Here is a 20,731-nt window from a genome sequence, read left to right as displayed (position 1 = left end):
TTGTCGGTGCTGACTCGATGGGCCGAATGGCCTTCTTTTGCACTGTAGGGATTCTATGTTTCTACCTATGAAGGTAAGCATGGCAACTGGTTTTTTCCAGGCTGGAGCTTAAGATATTTGCAACATCTTGCTGTGTACTAACCATTGTTGCATAATCAATATCACTGAGGCACTCTCTTCATTGAGGGCTAATTACATTTAATTTTCTCCTTCCAGAGACCAGCAGACAGACCGAGCAGACAGCTTTGCTAGGATAGCAGGCTTCCCCATGATGTGGCTTGCCATTGACTGCACACGCCACTTTGTGGGAAAGACCTGTCACTCTGCCATAGGCTGGAACCAAAAGAGTTTCTACTCTCTCGAACTCTGGCTCGAGAACGATTGTATGCAGTGAATCATGCCGGTCTTTGTCCAATATCTTAACATCAATCATGAGGCCTTCCACTGAAGGTCATCTGCGTTTGAACCACCAAAGCAAACCAAAGGTGACAAAGGCTTCCCATTGCTGACACTGCTGACATCTCTGATGAGCTGCTCCCATACAGAGTAGTGCATTGGTCTAGAGGTACAATTCTCACTTTGGGTCACTCTGTGAATGAGTTGTTGTGAGTTCCTGGATTAGCCCCTACTTGTCACATGTACACAGCATGTGTATAATGAAAGCTACATTGCCACATGAAATGGGATGGAATGGAGTATTTAAAGTTTATTTATTAGTGTCACAAGTAGGCTTACATTAACACTTCGTGAAAAAGATACAAAAGCCTGAGGTCACGTACCAACCGACTCAAGAACAGCTTCTTCCCTGCTGCTGTCAGACTTTTGAATGGACTTACCTTGCATTAAGTTGATCTTTCTCTACACCCTAGCTATGACTGTAACACTACATTCTGCACTCTCTCGTTTCCTTCTCTATGAACGGTATGTTTTGTCTGTATGGCGCGCAAGAAACAATACTTTTCATTGTATGTTAATACATGTGACAATAATAAATCAAATCAAATCAAATCACTCCAATGAAGTTACTGTAAAAATCCCTTAGTCGCCACACTCCGGCACCTTATGCTGAACCAATGCTTCTGCGGCCTCGACTGGTCCAGAGGAGCCCTGCAGAACTTGACAGAGTGGATGTAAAGATATCTGGTGGTCTGGATGCTGCGCAATCTCACCATCGTAAGGGTGGTATATATAGCGAGTTGTTAAGGAGGGAGAGGCAACCTGTACAGCCACTTTCTATCTGTGCTGTCCATACAAAACATGGAAACCACAATCCTAATTCCACATTCACCAACTGAAACACACATAACCAATCATAGAAACAAAAGAACACAGGAGCAGGAGTAGGCCACTTGGCCCCTCAAACCAGCTCTGCCATTCTGTAAGATCTGGTTGTGGTCACAAGTTCGCTTTGCCATTTTCCCCCTAAAACCCATTGATTCCCTTGTCTGACACAAATCTGTCTAACTCTGTCTTGGATAAATTCAATAATTTCAATCCGGGTGCTCTGGTTTCCTCCCACAGTCCAAAGATGTGCCGGTTAGGTGCATTGGCCATGCTAAATTGCCCTTTAGTATCCAAGGTGTGCAGGTTAGGATTAGCCGTAGTAAATGCGCGGGGTTACGGGGATAGGGCGGGGGTTGTACCTGGGTAAGATGCTCTTTCAGAGAGTCAGTGCAATCTCGATGGGCTGAATGGCTTCCTTCGGTACTATAGGGATTGTGTCATTAGGCCCATTGAGAGCATCCCACAGTCTTGGTTCATTGGCAAGTGCACAGTCCGAAAACCTTGTAACATCCTCTCTCACATGTTGGCCGGAATTTTACCCTTCCTCCCGCCACGGGAATCGGAGCGGGCAAGGGGTGGACCATGGGAAGGTTCGTTGACCTCGGGTGGGAGTTTACAGTTTCGGGACGAGTGAGGCTGTAAAGTCCCACCCATTGTGTCATTCCTCACTCTTTTACACAATTCCCAGCTCTTGCTGCAGCTGTAATGCATCACCCTTTTCAAAGAGGCAGGCTAGTTTCAAACGCTGCTTGGAAGTCATGATTTTGGACCCCGTGTTGATTTGAGCAGCCAACGAACAGCACAGTTAGTGCTGGCTGCGTGCAAAAATGATTGTAATGAGCAAGCTGCATGAAGTTGGCATGCCACCTGCATTTTAATCAACAGGCATGGGCTAATCGCACAGTGCGATCTCCACTCTCATTTTCCATCCAATCCAAGCCCCATCGACAAGAAGATATTAACCTTCCTTTCCTGTCAGACATCATGGCTGGAATTTTACCGTTCCGCCCGCCGCGGCAATTTAGCATGGCCAATCCGCACATCTTTAAACCGGAGCACCCAAAGGAAACCCACGCAAACACGGGGAGAACATGCCAGCTCCACACAGACAGTCACCCGTGGCCTGAATCGAATCCTGGTCCCTGGCGCTGTGAGGCAGCTATGCTAACCACTGCGCCACCGCGCCGCTGATTATTCCTTTGTAAACTGTAATAACTCTTAATCGATAAAATCTTATTCACCTCGTAAAGCAGCAGTTGTAATCCCACGATTTAAGTGCCCATCGCTGGTTTGATGAACTAAGGAGAGACATCGGGAGGATTCATTCCAGCTGCCTCCTGCAGAAAGCCAGAATAGAGACTGTTGGCCAAATGGTATTTTGCGCTGTAAGTTTGGACAGAGCAGTCCAGGCAATGGAAGCCTTGTTTCAGCACGCTAGTGGTTTGCTGAATCACATTTCATGCTGCAGCATGGCTTTTGTTGTAGGCATGCTGCACAGCAGAGGGCCATTTCATCAGCAGATACCCATTATCACCCAGTAACCACCCTTTGGTTTACTGCAATGGCTCAAATGCAGTTGACACAGGAGACCGCTGCAAAATGAAGGCATCACGATTGCAGGCAGGAAACTACATTGAACTGCATGATTCTCTGCCAATGGTCACACATCTGTTGAGTTTTGAGCGAGTGGAGTTACTTTTGGTCCCTATACATGGCAGCGTTGGCACGTGACACCCATAAAATGATGTGTGTGCTGTTACTAGCATACCGCAACTGCTCAGTGGCACAGTGGTTAGCACTGCCGCCTCACAGCACCAGGGACCCAGGTTCAATTCCGGTCTCGGTAGACTGTCTGTGTGGAGTCTGCACGTTCTCCCCGTGTCTGTATGGTTTTCCTCCGGCTGCTCCGGTTTCTTCCCACACCCCAAAAATGTGCGGGTTAGATTGATTGGTCATGCTAAAATGTCCCTTAGTGTCAGGGGGATTAGCAGGGTAAATACGTGGGGTTAAGGAGATAGGGCCTGGGTGGGATTGTTGTCGGTGCAGGCTCAATGGGCCAAATGGCCTCCTTCTGCACTGTAGGGATTCTATGATTCTAATCTTAACAACACCACATGCTCACTCCACCTCCCTTAGACTCTGGCAATGGAGATATAAATGTAGCTAGTATGGTAGATGGTGACACCGTGGTTGTAGTACCAAGGGTTAAAAGATATACTAATATAGGACATAGATGATGATGTACCACTGACATTAGTCAGTCATGTGTTCAACTCTTTAGAGAGAGAGAGGTTGGAGCAACATGCCTACTCTGTATCATGGTTAGAAACAATGTTAGTAAAGAAGTGTTAAGCAGAAACAAAAGTATGTCTACAGTCAGTCTAATAACCAAGTATCACGTCTAGAGTCCACAGATAGAGGTTCCATCTTGGAACATAGAACATAGAAAGCCACAGCACAAACAGGCCCTTCGGCCCACAAGTTGCGCCGATCACATCCCCACCTCTAGGCCTATCTATAGCCCTCAATCCCATTAAATCCCATGTACTCATCCAGAAGTCTCTTAAAAGACCCCAACGAGTTTGCCTCCACCACCACCGACGTCAGCCGATTCCACTCACCCACCACCCTCTGAGTGAAAAACTTACCCCTGACATCTCCTCTGTACCTACCCCCCAGCACCTTAAACCTGTGTCCTCTCGTAGCAACCATTTCAGCCCTTGGAAATAGCCTCTGAGAGTCTACCCTATCCAGACCTCTCAACATCTTGTAAACCTCTATCAGGTCACCTCTCATCCTTCGTCTCTCCAGGGAGAAGAGACCAAGCTCCCTCAACCTATCCTCATAAGGCATGCCCCCCAATCCAGGCAACATCCTTGTAAATCTCCTCTGCACCCTTTCAATGGCTTCAACATCTTTCGTGTAATGAGGTGACCAGAACTGCGCGCAGTACTCCAAGTGGGGTCTAACCAGGGTCCTATAAAGCTGCAGCATTATCTCCCGACTCCTAAACTCAATCCCTCGATTAATGAAGGCCAGTACACCGTACGCCTTCTTGACCGCATCCTCCACCTGCGAGGCCGATTTAAGAGTCCTATGGACCCGGACCCCAAGGTCCTTCTGATCCTCTACACTGCTAAGAATGGTACCCTTCATATTATACTGCTGCTTCATCCCATTGGATCTGCCAAAATGGATCACCACACACTTATCCGGGTTGAAGTCCATCTGCCACTTCTCCGCCCAGTCTTGCATTCTATCTATGTCTCGCTGCAACTTCTGACATCCCTCCAAACTATCCACAACACCACCTACCTTGGTGTCGTCAGCAAACTTACTAACCCATCCCTCCACTTCCTCATCCAGGTCATTTATGAAAATGACAAACAGCAAGGGTCCCAGAACAGATCCCTGGGGCACTCCACTGGTCACTGACCTCCATGCAGAGAAAGACCCCTCCACAGCCACTCTCTGCCTTCTGCAGGCAAGCCAGTTCTGGATCCACAAGGCAACAGCCCCTTGGATCCCATGCCCTCTCACTTTCTCAAGAAGTCTTGCATGGGGGACCTTATCGAACGCCTTGCTGAAGTCCATATAGACCACATCCACCGCTCTTCCTTCGTCAATGTGTTTGGTCACATTTTCAAAGAACTCAACCAGGCTCGTAAGGCACGACCTGCCCTTGACAAAGCCGTGCTGACTACTTTTGATCATACTAAACTTCTCTAGATGATCATAAATCCTGTCTCTCAGGATCCTCTCCATCAACTTACCAACCACTGAGGTTAGACTCACCGGTCGGTAATTGCCCGGGCTGTCCCTGTTCCCTTTCTTGAATATAGGGACCACATCTGCAATCCTCCAATCCTCCGGAACCTCTCACGTCTCCATCGACGATGCAAAGATCATCGCCAAAGGCTCCGCAATCTCCTCCCTCGCCTCCCACAGTAACCTGGGGTACATCCCATCCGGTCCCGGCGACTTACCAACCTTGATGCCATTCAATAGTTCCAACACATCCTCTTTCTTTATGTCCACATGCTCGATCCTTTCTGTCCACCGCAAACCAGCAGTACAACCACCCAGATCCCTTTCCACCGTGAATACCGAGGTAAAGTATTCATTAAGCAGCTCCGCCATTTCTAACGGTTCCGCACAAACTTTTCCCCCTTCACCTTTTAAGGGTCCTATGCCTTCACATCTCATCCTTTTACTCTTGACATATTTGTAGAAAGCCTTGGGATTCTCCTTAATCTTACCCGCCAAGGCCTTCTCATGACCCCTTCTCGCTCTCCTAATTTCCTTCTTAAGCTCCTTCCTACATCCCGTATACTCCTCTAAATCCTTAACACCTCCTAGCTCTCTGAACCTTCTGTACGCCTCTCTTTTCTTATTCACCAGGTTCATCACAACCTTCGTGCACCACGGTTCCCGTACCCTACCAACACCCCCCTGTCTCATCGGAACGTTGTCATGCAGAGCTCCAGACAAACATTCCTTGAAAATCCTCCACTTTCCTTCGGTACTTTTCCCCAAGAATGCCTCCTTCCAATTTACCCGTCTAATTTCCTCCCTGATGACACTGTATTTCCCTTTACTCCAGAGAAACACTTTCCTAGCCTGCCTGACCCTATCTCTTTCCAATGCTATCGTGAAGGAGATAGAATTATGATCGCTATCCCCAAGATGTTCACCCACCGAGAGATCCTCCACCTGTCCAGGTTCATTAGCCAGCACCAGATCAAGTACAGCCTCTCCTCTAGTAGGCTTATCCACATACTGTGTCAGGAAACTCTCCTGGACACACCTAACAAACTCCTCTCCATCCAAACCCCTAGCCCTAGGGATATTCCAATCTATGTTTGGGAAATTAAAATCTCCCATCACGACAACTCTGTTATTCCTACATCTCTCCAGGATCTGTTTCCCCATCTGCTCCTCAACATCTCTGTTACTATTGGGCGGCCTATAGAAAACACCCAGCAACGTTACCGACCTCTTCCTGTTCCTAACCTCCACCCACAGAGACTCCGTAGTCAATCCCTCCACGGCGTCCACCTTCTCTACAGCCGTGACACTATCCCTGATCAATAGTGCCACTCCCCCCCCTCTCTTGCCTCCCTCCCTGTTCTTCCTGAAACATCTAAAACCCGGCACCTGAAGCACCCAGTCCTGTCCCTGAGACATCCAAGTCTCCGTAATGGCCACCACATCACAATTCGAAGCAGCAATCCACGCTCTAAGCTCATCCACTTTATTCACTACACTCCTGGCATTAAAATAGACACATCTCAGACCTTCAGCCTGAGCACTTCCCTTCTCCATCACTCGTCTAACCTCCCTCTTACCCTGTTTACATTCCTTATCTATTTGCGAGCTAACCTCCTCGCTCTCAGTCCCCTCATTTCGATTCCCTCCCCCCAACCTTTCTAGTTTAAAGTCTCTCCAGTAGCCTTAGCCAACCTTCCCGCCAACCTTCCTGCCACATGGTGGCAGCCTTGGAGACATTGATGCAAAAAACACATGTGTTACCGAAGGAGCCACAGAGTGAATCATAGGAGAAGGAGGCAATTTGGCCCATTGAGTCTGCACCGACCACAATCCCACCCAGGGCCTATCCCCATAATCCCATACATTTACCCTAGCTAGTACCCATAACACTAAGGGGCAGTTTAGCTAATCAACCTAACCTGCACATTTTTGAACAGCTTGATAACAACTCGGAACATATCGATGGAAGAGGGAGGCACACTGGGCAGAGGTAACGATGGCCATCCCTAGTGAACAATCCCTGTCCCTATCGTGTCTATTCAAATGCCTTGAAGAGCTGCAGAGAGGCCAGCAGTGGGAATTGTGGAAAGGCCATTTTCTCTGGTACCAAGCAGAATGAGGCCTTCACAAAAAAGGAGCAAAAGCTTCAAATCAGTTCCTTCCTCATGCTGTAGGTCCAGTAGCAGGCGACAGGTGTCCACCATGGATTTTGAGATTATTCTTAAACCTTTGACACTTAGTTCAGCCTGAAGCAAAATCAGTAATTGAACGAGCGTGTCTTAATCAGTTGCCACAACAACCTGGGGAATCGATTGAATTATTTTTAATTGACCTATATCGCCTAACTAGTTCTTGCGGATAGAGGAGCTGAAGGACAAATTAATCTGTGATCACATCATTGTGAGTGTCCAGGATGAAAAACTCTCCGACTTTCTGCAGACCAAGGATCATAGAATCCCGAGATTAGAATCCCTAATGATGAAGGTGATCCTACTTTGGATCAAATGGTCCAGTATGCGAGGCAGGCCAAGCTCAGAGATTTTCATCGGGCTATAATTTGGCGTGACTCTGAGGCTTCTCCCCTCTTCATTGATTGGGAAGTCTAGATGCTTACATGGTGGTGCATAAACCCAGCACAGATGCCAGCACAACCCAGCAGAATGTTTCCGGTGCGACAAAACCAGACATTTCCAGCATTTTTGCAAATCCAACTATTTTACTGAAGGTAGAAGATAGGAAAATATTGATGATGTGGAGATGCCACCATTGGACTGGGGTGGGCACAGTAAGAAGTCTCACAACACCAGGTTAAAGTCCAACAGGTTTATTTGGTAGCACGAGGTCTCGGAGCGCTGCTCCTTCATCAGGTGAGTGCCTACCTGATGAAGGAGTACTCACCTGATGAAGGGGCAGCGCTCCGAGAGCTCGTGCTACCAAATAAACCTGTTGGACTTTAACCTGGTGTTGTGAGACTTCTTACTGTGAAAATATTGATGAAACACGTTCCAACCAAGAAATGGAAAGTCAAAAAAATGACAAAATCACAGACTTCCTCAAGGAAGTTGATGGTCTTAGTCCAGACTATTGATCAGTTACATCACCAATGATGTTGCATACTTTTACACACCTTAGCAAAACCAAGTAATGCCCACTATTTGAAAGATTTGCTGGGCGGGATTTTTCGGCTGCGCTCGCCCCAAAACCAGAAAATCCCACCCGAGGTCAATGGACCTTTGCATGGTCTGTGTCCCACCCGCTACAATTCCTGTGGCGGGCGGGGTGGGAAAATTCCCTCCCTCTCCCCACCTTCATGCAACAATCTTCAACTTTTTATTTACAAGCAGTGGAACTTCAGTCTTCAGAAATTGAGGAAGTTTATTCAATTAGCAGTAAGTATCTGTCTTTCTCAGAGACACTATCCACTAGACCCAAGGCGGAGATGTCAGTTCTTCATGAAGTAAGGTCAGAGGTGGTGGGTACACAAGGCACTGTGGCAGATGGCGACCTTCCCCATGCTGACCTGCTGGACCTGAATTGAATCTTTCTAAAAAGTGATGAGGAAGTAGCCCTTGCGGCACCGAGTGATCTGTTGGAGGCTGAGGTGCTAGAGGATAATTCATCTTTCCAGTTGATGAATGCATCGTATGAAGTCTCTGTTATTTTTTCAGAGGAGTCAGCTGTGTTTTCAGTGGCATTGAGATCTTTGTTCCAATGAACCTACCAGTGTATTGCCTAGCCTATCTCCTGTTGTTCTTGTCTTCCACAGAGAATGCTTTTCCTGAGTCCATGTCAGTGTCCACAGAGGATCGTACTGCTAAAGAGCTGGTAGTCTGTACTTGATACCTGTACTTCAGTCCCAATTGAAAGACCTCTTTTCCCCAGAGTCAGCACAGAAGCTTTGGCAGAATCTTTGGCATTTCTGAAGCTGCAGAATCCCGCACAGGATTCTTGCCCCCAGCTAATTATCTACAGGAAATTCACCTCATTACAGAAGATGAAGCTGTCTTCTTTCCATAGCCTCAGCAATTCTTCTCTTGCCCAAGGTGGAACAACCTCACACAGAGAAAAGTCAAACATGCTGACCTCTTCCTGTGGCTAAGTTCATAGCACTCTCATCTCTGAGTCAGGAGGTCATGGATTCAAGTTCCACTCCAGGAATCGAGCACAACATTTGAAGCAGATATTTCCGTGCAGTACTGGTGGAATGCTGCACTGTTAGAGGCGCCATCCTTTAGTTGAGGCATTAAACTGAGGCCCCATCTGCTCTCTCGGGTGGATGTAAAAAGTTCCCACAGTGCTGTTTTGATGAAGACCAGGGAAACTATCCCTTGTGTCCCGGCCAATGTTTATCTTGAATGAACATCACAAAAATGGATCATCTGGTCATTATCACATTGGTGTTTGTGGGAGTTTGCAACCAGTTGGTTCCATAGTTCCTACATTTCATCACACATAAAAAGTACTTAGAGTCATAGAGCATGGAAACGGGCCATGGTGCCCTCCCAGCTAGTCCCAATTGCCCACGTTTGGCCCATATCCCTCTAATCCTTTCCCGTCCATGTACTTATCCAAACTCTTTTTAAATGTTGCCAATGTATGTGCCTCAACCACTTCCTTTGGCAGCTCATTACATACATGCACCACCCTCTGCATGAAGATGTTGCCCCTCAGGTCCCTTTTAAATCTTTCCCCTCTCACCTCAAATCTATGACCTCTAGTTTTCAATTCCCCTACTCTGGGAAAAAGACTATGTACATCCGTCCTATCTGTACCGCTCATCATTTTCTACACCTCAATAAGGTCACCCGTCATTCCCCTACATTCTAAGGAATAAAGTCCTAGCCTGGCCAACCTCTCCCTATAACTCAGGCCCACTAGTCCTGGCAACATCCTCGTAAATCTCCTTTGCACTCTTTCCAGTTTATCAATGTCTTTCCTATAACAGGGTGACCAAAATTTTACACTCTCTGCAAGGTGCTTTGGGACAGTTTGTGGTCAGGAAAAGCACTATATTAATACAAGTCATTTCTTTTTCACTGCAGATACTGACGCAAAGTAATTATTCAACATGTCCGTTATTTCCTTATTTTTATTGACAACATCACTATTACCAGTTTTTAATTATCCAAAGTTGCTCATGGCCACTCTCTTTTCCGAATGTAATTGTAACCTTATTGTGTTGATTTTGATATCCTGTGCAAGTTTCTTTTCATACACCCTTTTTGTCACTCTTACAATATCAGGGAGCTAAGATATCACTCTACATTTTTATTTTATATGCATAATATCATTATGGGTGACATGATGGCACATGTTGGCACTGCTGCCTCACAGCGCCAGGGACCCGGGTTCAATTCTGGCGTTGGATCACTGTCTGTGTGAAGTTTGCTCATTCTCCCCATGTCTGCGTGGGTTTCCTCCGGGTGCTCCAGTTTCCTCCCACAGTCCAAAAGACGTGTGGGTTAGGTGCATTGGCCATGCTAAATTCTCCCTCGGTGTATCCGAACAGGCGCCGGAGTGTGGCGACATGGGGGATTTAACAGTAACTTCATTGCAGTGTTAATGTAAGCCTTGCTTGTGACGAATAAATAAATAATAAATAGATGGGAACTATGCAGTTCTGGAGAAAAGAAATCCATACTGTGCTCCGGTTTCCTCCCACAGTCCAAAGATGTGCGGGTCAGGTTGATTGGCCATGATAAATTGACCCTAGTATCAGAGGGATTAGCAGGGTAAATATGTGGGTATACAGAAATAGGACCTGGGTGGTATTGTGGTCTGTGCAGACTCGATTGGCCAAATGGCCTTCTGCGCTGTAGGGATTCTATGTCTAATTGACAATTTTAAAAACTGAACAGACTTTAAAATGACTAAAGCTATGGCTGGCTCTGACTCAAACAAAAGGAACTTTCTGTCATTCAGGAAAGCTGACACCTCATTATCTCTGAGGAGATGCTAATGGCCAATGTGACTGCACGGACCAAAATCAAAGAGGATTATACAAAGGCTATCTACATTCCATAAGCCACTGAAATCCACCCGTCTGCTCGGACAAATGGCCTTGCAACCACCTTTGAAATTCTTAATAGTTGAAACATTAACAATTCCAAGAATCCAGACAAAGGAATGCTTTACCTTTGTCAAAGCCAAAGTGGAGAGGTGGAAGGGTGGGAATGACATGTCACATCCCCCATCCCACTTCCCCCTCCTCCCCTACTCAAGCTGGTGGAATCTATAATATTAACCCATGGATCTGCAAAGCTTAGTCAGTCATCTTTCATCAACAAAGCAGCAGCTCAGAAAAAGCCCAGATTTGAATGCTTGGCCCCATCTACACTGTTTGTCACTGGACCTCTTCACTTCTGTATCATTGCCTATAAGACTAATTCACCTCCGTGTGGCCATCTCATCTTGAAAGTCTTCTTTACTGGAAAAGTGAATTGTCCAGCATCAGTTTCAGCCTGCAGACCTCTGTGAAGGAATATACCATTGGACTTGGCGCAGTAGCAGAGTGGTTAGCACTGCTGCCTCACAGCGCCAGAGACCCGGGTTCAATTGCCGGCTTGGGTCACTGTTTGTGTGGAGTTTGCACATTCTCCCCGTGTCTGCGTGGGTTTTCTCTGGGTGCTCTGGTTTCCTCCTACAGTCCAAAGATATGCGGGTTAGGTGGATTGGCCATGCTAAATTGCCCATTAGAGTCATGGGGACTAGCTAGGATAAATTCATGGGGTTATGGGGATAGGGCCTGGGTGAAAGTGTGGTCGGTGTAGACTCGATGGGCCGAATGGCCTCCTTCTGCACTGTAGGATTCTATGATCGATGACTTTTGATTCTGAACTGTGACCTCACATGAAACAATAATTCTTATTTTCTTTGTGGCCTTTGCCCCGTACCCCATTCTTTTCTATATTCCGCCACTCCTGTATGAATACAAAAAGGTGGGGATGTTGCGTACCCTCCTCTTGCATTTTGAGCGTATAAAATAAACTAACCCTCTAAGTTTATCCTATCACAAGTTTGCTATGAGGTTATGTATAGAAAATTGGATCACACTAAATCCATGGGTTTGGGAATTATGCAACCACTTATAAAAGGGGAAATCAAACCACCTTTCATTCATGGATGGGTGGTGAGAGGAGAAATCAAGCTGTCTAATTTAAAGCCCCCACTCCTGTTTTTAACAACTGTCTACCCTTTTCTGTCTTTTGTATCTTTTCCATTTGATGGGGCCTATTTTTTTTTAAATCTTTGTATGTTTTTTATTTTATGTTTATTTTGTCTCTCACCTCTTTACTTGTCCATGGCTGTGTTTTCAGCCAGATAGAACTCCTGCCATTCGAGAGTATAAATCTGTTCTGTACCACAATTAATTATGTTTTGAACTCCACCATGTTACACACAGTACACATGAACCGTTTTGCCCAGTTTACCGTGGAGAGTCTCTATGTCAGTGTTTTGAACTCAGCCTGACCCACAGCTAAAATCTGAGTAATTATTTTGTGTTTCTCCCTTTCAAACACTACGCCGAACAGTCATATTTTGCTCACTAAATGTTCAGGCACCGTTAGGCTGGTAATTAAACCTGGCTCATCACTCATTGCTAAATCGAATATGGCATAGCCCCACGTTGGCCGTAAGACATATTACTGCAGTATGCTGCATTGTTAAAAGTGCAGTCCTTCAGATGAGATGTTAAACTGAATTGTTTTAAATGGTTTCCTACCTGTCTAAAAATAATGCACAGGAGAATGTGAGTTTAGTTTGTGGGAAAACTATTTTACAATACATATCGTTCTTAACAGAGTGAGAACATAATTATAACAAAAGTGTAATTATCACCCAAGATTAAATTTAACTCACCTGCCGCCTTCCCCGCCCCCCCCCCAAACCTCTCTCACCCCCACTCCAAATCGCGAATTGTCCTTAAGGTAGTGAGGTATGGAGTACAGGTTCCACAATCAGCATCAACCCTCCAGTATTTACTCAAATGGTTGTTCTTGGAGTGCAAGAACAGTGAGTAATGTGCAATTGTTCAACCATGGGAATCATCACAGCAGAACCCGGTTTTGTTCTCACCTGACAGCCCCACGTCTCCAGGAGACCTGGGTGATGAAATAGCTCCAGTGGAATGCCGATACTTACACTTGGCCACACCACGGCCAAGAATCAGTGCCCTCCAGGTGGGCCCCATGAGAAGGAGACTCAGGTACTCCTCCGGTACAATGTAAACATTACAGCAACATTTACATTAAAAGTTTATTTATTAGTGCCACAAGCAGGCTTACATTAACACTGCAATGAAGTTACTGTGAAAATCCCCTAGTCACCACACTCCGGCTCCTGTTCGGCTACACTGAGGGAGAATTTATCATGGCCAATGCACCCTAACCAGCACATCTTTCGGACTGTGGGAGGAAACCGGAGCACCCGGAGGAGACCCACGCAGACACAGGGAGAACGTGCAGACCCCGCACAGACAGTGACCCAAGCCGGGAGTTGAACCTAGGTCCCTGGCGCTGTGAGACAGCAGTGCTAACCACTGTGCCATCATGCCGCCCAGGACTGGAGCTGATGACAGGCATGTAATTCTCCCTCAATCAGCAGCAATCCTGAGTATAATTAACCACATTTACAGGAAAGCAGTGGCATAATTGACTTATGAAAATGTAGGTCAACAGATTAGCACATTGAAGGGAAAGAAAGACTTGGAAGTTATACCACGCCTTTCACAACTTCAGGGCATCACAAAGAACTTTACAGCCAGTGAATTGCTATTAAAGTCTAGTCACTGTGGTAATATAGGAAACACAGCACCAAGTTTGGGTACATCAAGGTCCCACCCCACAAGCAGCACTGAGACACGTACCAACAGACTCAAGAACAGCCTCTACCCTGCTGTCCTACCATATATTAAACTGATCTTTCTCTTCACCCTACCTGTAACTGCAACACTATATTCTGCACCCTCTCCTTTTCTTCTCCCCTATGTACTCTTTGAATGGTATGCTTTGTATAGCGCAAGAAACAATACTTTTCACTGTATCCCAATACATGTGACACCAATAAATCAAATCAACAACAGCCCAATAATCTATTTTGGTAGCATTGATTGAAGGATAAATATTGGCCGGCAAACTTGGAGGAGCACACCTGCTCTGCTTTGAATAATGTCATGAGGTCTTTTATGACCTCATGGGCAGATCAGGGCTCAGATTAGCACCTCATTCGAAAGACGGGATACCATGCTGCATTGGTGTATCAGCCTCTGCTTTACACTCAAGTCTTGAATGAGAATTGAACCTACTCTGACTCAGAGGCAAGAATTTTTTTAAAATGTATTTATTAGTGTCACAAGTAGGCTTACACTAACACTGCAATGAAGTTACTGTGAAAATCCCCTAGTCGCCACACTCCGGCACCTGTTCGGGTACACTGAGGGAGAATTTAACATGGCCAATGCACCTAACCAGCACGTCTTTCGGACTGTGGGAGGAAACCGGAGCATCCGGAGGAAACCCACGCAGACATGAGAAGAATGTGAAAACTCCACATGATCATCCAAGGCTGGGAATTGAACCCGGGTCCCTGGCGCTGTGAGGCAGCAGTGCTAACCACTGTGCCCCTATGCCGCCCTCTGCCAACATTCAAATGAAAGTGCCCTTCACAGGACAGTTATTATTTTCTTTCCATAACAACATCGTGAATGGAAAACTGAATCAAAACAGATGAGAGCGATTAAGTAATAGATCTCCAAACTAATTGCAGTCATATGTTAATTGTATGTATTTTCTGCAAATGCTGTGCAGTTTAGATAGATGCGGACAGGCTCTGCTTTTGTGTATTATTTGTTGGTCAAGTGAAATGGCATCTTTCTGCAGCGTCCCTTGGCCTTGCTCGACCCCTGTCTTTTTCATGATTAATACAAACTACTCCTGGACTGTAACCGTCTGCTTGCCTGTCGAGAGAATGTTAGCGCAGGTAGCTGCAGGTTATTCAGCCTGCCTGTTTATTTTTCAGCCTTTATGCAAAACTCAGGTGCTAAATTTTTAATTGGGTGACAGGAGAAAAGTGCTGTGGCACTCTGTTAAAGAGCAGCCAGGCCTCGTTGCCATGCCAACAGGTGCAGCAGGCCGCCCACTGGCGTGTCAATGGCCATTATAGGAAGGAGTTTTCAAACATTTGCCTAGCAGATCACAATGCAAATGGTCACACCTCTATTGTCTTTATATGGCCTGGGCATGCTGGGTAAGGAGACAAAGTGAATACACCAGAAGGGTGCATTGACGAAATGCCTCAGACTCTTTGGGGGATTAAACTGCCTGTGGGAAGCAGAGATATGAAGGATTTGGTTTCTCTGCTGCACTAGCTGCTAAATGTGGCTGTGCTTGGGAGCTGCACGAGGGCTTCGGACCGAGTGGAAATGCTGGAAGGCCAGGACAGAAGAGGTGAACTGTTTAAGCTGTAACAACAGATAAAAATTGAGTGATGATGTCATGTGTTGTTAACAGCTGCTCACGGCTGTAGGGGTAGAAAAAACCTGAAAGGAAATGCGCGCAGGCTGAAGCAGATAGAGTGGGTAATGCCTAAAAATTCATGGTCTGGATCCCACAGCACCAGGTATCATGGAGAATTGTTTTTTTGTGTGAATGCGAATGCATGTTTGAATGTGTTTTTCTCTCTACGTTCTCGGGTCCTGGCTTTCAGCATTTTCTGTGTGTCACCACAGGGTTCCCCTTTCAGAGGATTTGTAAACACAATTGCAGTCGGTCGCTGGAAAGAAATTAATTAGATAGCAATTCGGGTCAGATATAATTTAATACACATTAAAGCCCATCGAGGTTTAGTGAAATGTTTTTTGGTACGCTCAGTGGAAATGTTCAGTGTACCTCACTCACATCGATGCAGTATTTGATTGCCGCACTTAGTTCCCACCGCTGCAGAATCCAACAATCTTTAACAGCTACTGATCTACCCAGTTTATAAGGGACAGCGTTTGGTGGAGACTCACAAACAACAACCTATGTTTAGTTCTGATAATTTACAAGGCTAAGCATTTATCCTATGAATTGATTTTTAAGTGTGGTTTTCAAGTTTCTACTAATGGAGGAATACTGTAATTAAAAAAAAACAGGTCTGTACACGCTACTCAAACACTCCTAATTGTAGCCTGCCTTCCAGTCTGTTCTTCAAGGTTTGAGGGCCTAGTTAGTACATCGATGCGACCCAGCATATGGAAATGCTTTTTTTAGGTGCAGGTTTTTTTTGGCACAGGTCAAGCAATTACACAATTTATTTGGCATAATATGTGGCAAAAATGTAAGAGACTGAGGATCCCTGTTGTAGCGAATTTTTAAAAAACATGCATAAATCAAACAAATTTAAAGTGAACTTTGCTGTTAAGTTGATTCCAACGGTTGCCTTGTGGTGACGTCTGCTTGAAACACATCATTTATTTATACAACAGCTAGGTCTGAAATTTGTTTTGTGGGGATGGCTATAGTTAGAGATAAATCTGTCCTCCGCTATTTCTCTCTTCCAAGAATCCCGGGCACACCAGGATTATGTAAGTGTTCATTTAATACAAGTTTGACAGCGTTTATCTGCCTTGATGCTCAGCAATGTTCATTGGCTGGAGGTTAAGCAATGCCTCAGTTTTAAAATTCTCACCCTTGTATACATGTCCCTCCGCGGCCTTGCCCTCTCCCTCCTCTATAATCTCCTCCAGTCTACAACCCTCATGGTATTTGCGCTGCTCTAATTCCAGCCTCTCGAGCTTTCCTGAGTTTAATCACTCCACCGTTGGTTATCACGTTAAGAGGTGTTATATAATCGCAAGTCGTCACACCATCACGGCAAGCGAAACAGACTGTAAATGCTACATCTGCCTGAGCAGAGAATTAATTACGACCGGCGGAAATTAATCCAAGGTTGCCAGCGGCAGGCCTTCCCCAGGACCAAAGGCCCCGGGGGCATAAATCCACCGACCACCTCCCCACCCACCCCCCTCCCCACACCAAGATTACAGGCAGGCAGTCCCAGCGGGGAGCAGTAGTAGCTGCTGGCAATGCACCCATTATGGGCCCAGAATCACCAAGGTAGGTTTCATGGTATGGGGGCCTTGGGAATGGGAAGGGTGGCTCACAGTGAGCCCAACCCATCCCCTCTGCCGTCCCCCCCGTCCCCCCCCCCCCCCCCCCCCCCCCCCGTCCCCCCGCCGGCCCGCCCACCCAGTGCTGGGTCCCCTTATTATGCTCAACACCAATCAGAAAGCCCACAAGAAAATACGACAGGGCTTGCTTTTCGGGCTCCCTGCCCGGTGGCTGCCCTGCCCGGTGGCTGCGCTGCCCGCTGCTGAAGGAACTCCAGGGCGGCGGGGTTGAGGCCCTTAAGTGGTCGTTACTTGCATACTAAAGGGTCTCAATTTGTCCTGAGGCAGGAGGACTGAACACGAGCCCTCCCGCCTCTCACTTAATGGGAGCAGAGGCAGGAAGGCAGCAGAGCCCCTACATGGCACTCTCTCCATCTGTCATCCTCCCGACCTCGAAACCCACCTCTGGGGAGGGTACCAAATCCCACCCAGCGCGTCCATCACTACGTACATTCTCAGAGAAGGGCTTTCTCATTGATTGAAAAAGCACATTCTGATTCTAGTTAAGTGAAAAACGTATATTTCTGTCAGACCTTTAGGTAGTGAAACATCCCAAAGTACTTCATTGGAGAATTATCAAAGCACATTTGAAATTGCGCTACATCATGCGATATTAGGACAGGTGAAAGAGGTCAAAGAGGTAGGTTTTAAAGTGTGTTTTACAGGGAGGAAAGGGTGGTGATGAGAAAGAGAGAGGGAGAGAATTCCAGTGTCTAGGGTCCAGGCAGCAGAAGATACAGCCATCAATGATGAAAGTGATGAAAATCAGGGATAGGCGGGAGGCCAGGATTGGAAGAATACAAAGATCTTAGAGTGCTGTAGGCCAGAGGAGGCAACAGAAATAGGGTCGGGGAGGCTATGGGGGGATTTGAAAACAACAGGCGGAATCTTCTGCACTGTAGGGTTTCTATGATTCTATGATTCTATGGGAAGGACAATTGAACAGGTGGGTTCATAGCGTACCTGAACCCCAACCCCACCAGAATTAAGCCCATGGTCAGCCTACCTAGCCCACCACCAGTTGAGACCCTCAAGTAGTCAATTAATGCCCACCTTCAGAACCTCTTCCTGCCATTGCTGGTATTAATCCAGCTCCAGGTGGGCCTGCTGATGTCCATCGTACATGACTGGTAAAAATGTGCTTGTCGCCTGGTGTTGGTGGGGGTCCCTCAATCAAAGCCACTCATTGTGCGATCGAGGGCATGGGCATTGGGCAGGGGATTACCTGCTGAGAGGCACCCCCTTGCCTTGCTCCTGATTCCGCCCCCCCCCCCCCCCGCCTCCTCAACTCATGAACCCCTGCCCCCGCTCCCTACCCCCAACTCTTACCTTCCTCCTGGGTCCTGAGACAGGGGGTGCTCTTCCAACAACAGCCACAGTCTCCTCCGCAGGCCTGTCGATCACAGGACCTGCCAGCCAGTATTGACCAGCAACCATGAACAGACAGGGCCTCTGCCTATGGGGTCTTGATTCTGGAGGATGGTCAGCTGGTATCCTCAGATCTGCCTGATTGGCATAAGATCTGGTAGGGCCTTCCAAAGAAGAGGTAACATTGATGAGCCTCCCGCCAGCTCTCCAACCAGCAGGTAAGACCATCACTGCCAATGGAGGTTTCTGCCCTAGAATGGGATTTCAATGAAGTGATTTCCAATCCTGGAACTAATGTAGCCGAGTGAGCACAGGGGCGAGGGCTGAATGGGACTTGGTGCAAGGTCATTGTACATTTAGTTTGCATGGTGTTTCAGGGAGATGTCCTTCCTTGTTTCTTGGCATGACTATAATTGCATTGGGAGAAATGTGGGTCAAAGGAATCAGACAGCTGAAGTGAGCTTGTTTCTGGGTATTAGGCAAGAGACGAGGGGCAGATCTTTACATATTCATGTTCACATTGGCTGAATTCATGACCATTCTTGGTCGATTGATGGGTTCAGTAAGAAATCTCACAACACCAGGTTAAAGTCCAACAGGTTTATTTGGTAGCACGAGCTTTTGGAGCGCTACTCCTTCATTAGGTGAGTGGAGAGTGGGTTCACAAACAGGGCATATATAGACACAGACTCAATTGCAAGATAATGGTTGGAACGCGAGTCTTTGCATCTTTGTAGAAACTTGATGTCCATGTCGATATGCACGATCTTCTTGGAGATCCTCTCCACTTTGAGCCGGCAGTTTGCGGTGTCGGTGGAAGCCATGATGTGGAGATGCCGGCATTGGACTGGGGTGGGCACAGTAAGAAGTCTCACAACACCAGGTTAAAGTCCAACAGGTTTATTTGATAGCACGAGCTTTTGGAGCGCTGCTCCTTCATCAGGTGAGTGGAGAGTTGGGTTCACAAACAGGGCATATATAGACAAAGACTCAATTGATGGGTTGCCATTCTAGTATTGAAGGACAGATTGTGCTGAGTAAATTTCTATGAAGAATTACTACCCTTTTTTTTATTTTTCCAGTTCCACGTAGCGACCCCTTATGTCAGAAAGGCCAGCATGCCTGCAGCCTTCCCCGATAGTCCAGTTGTGGGATCCGGCTTGACTGAAGGCAAGGTTAAAAGTGAAAATTTACCTTTCGAGTGGCGGTTTCCACCTGACCCTTTGAGTTACTGGTTAGGCAGCTGAAGCACCTGAAAAACATGCCGAACGGGGCAGGTACAGGTACAGCATGCTGACTGTTTTTGTGGAGAGACCCTGCAACAGACATTAGGCCCCTCATTAATGTATACTAAGAGCCCATTGCTTGGATTAGGCTGCCAATAGAAACAAGCCAACATTATAGATTTCCTACAGCACAGAAGGAGGCCATTCGGCCCATCAAGCCTGCACCGACAACAATTCCATCCAAGCCCTATCCCCTTAACCCCACATATTTACCCTGCTAATCCCCCGATTCAAAGGGGCAATTTAGCATGGCCAATCCACCTAACCCGCACATCCTTCGGACTGTGGGAGGAAACTGGAGCACCCGGAGGAAACCCACGCAGACACGGTGAGAATGTGCAGACTCCACACAGACAGTGACCCAAGCCAGGAATCGAACCCGGGTCCCTGGCACTGTGAGGCAGCAGTGCTAACCACTGTGCCATCGTGCCACCCACCATCTGATCCAGTATGGCCATGTGTGTATTTCAGCCACATCGGGGCGTGGGCGACAGCATTGAGAAATTGGTGCCTGGTGCTCTAATTACTACCCATTATTCCTTCAATGTTGGTGTCAATACCCATAAATTGCATGGACATATCCTTCATTTAATATATTTTGTAGATCATGCTTAATGATATAGTAAATCATGTATTCAACTCGTTATCGATGAGTGCCCAATTTATTTATGACCTTTAAATGAGATGCTAACCCATAGAGCTGTCTGCTTTCCTGGTTATTTAGGTTGATGTTACTGATCCCAGAGCACAATTCTACCTCTGTAGATTTTTTTTCTCCAGCAACCTCAAACTGTTCTTGTGGTCAAAAGTTTAAATATTTATGGACATGTATGATTCCATAAATCTGATCATTTAATGACCCACCATGAAGCTA

The 20,731-nt window shown here is 46.6% G+C and overlaps 1 protein-coding gene across 6 annotated transcripts in view; it reads left to right on the top strand.

Moving 5' to 3' along the window:
* Positions 1–20,731, top strand: part of LOC144495138 (storkhead-box protein 2-like) — a 333,400-nt gene that overhangs the window by 248,024 nt on the left and 64,645 nt on the right. Inside the window, exon 1 of one of the 6 annotated variants that reach the window (XM_078215091.1) lies at positions 15,455–15,500. The exons of 4 other annotated variants lie outside the window; for them this stretch is intronic. In XM_078215091.1, the coding sequence (XP_078071217.1) occupies positions 15,476–15,500 (25 nt within the window). In that variant the 5' untranslated portion in view covers positions 15,455–15,475. Of the gene's footprint in view, positions 1–15,454; positions 15,501–15,587; positions 15,673–20,731 lie in introns of those variants that run through there. One more of the 6 variants, XM_078215092.1, reaches the window with a different exon arrangement.

The sequence above is a fragment of the Mustelus asterias genome, chromosome 6, assembly GCF_964213995.1.
Source record: "Mustelus asterias chromosome 6, sMusAst1.hap1.1, whole genome shotgun sequence".
NCBI classification, from domain to species: Eukaryota; Metazoa; Chordata; class Chondrichthyes; order Carcharhiniformes; family Triakidae; genus Mustelus; species Mustelus asterias.
Note: the sequence above shows the minus strand (reverse complement) of the source record. Positions and strands in the feature narration are given on the sequence as shown.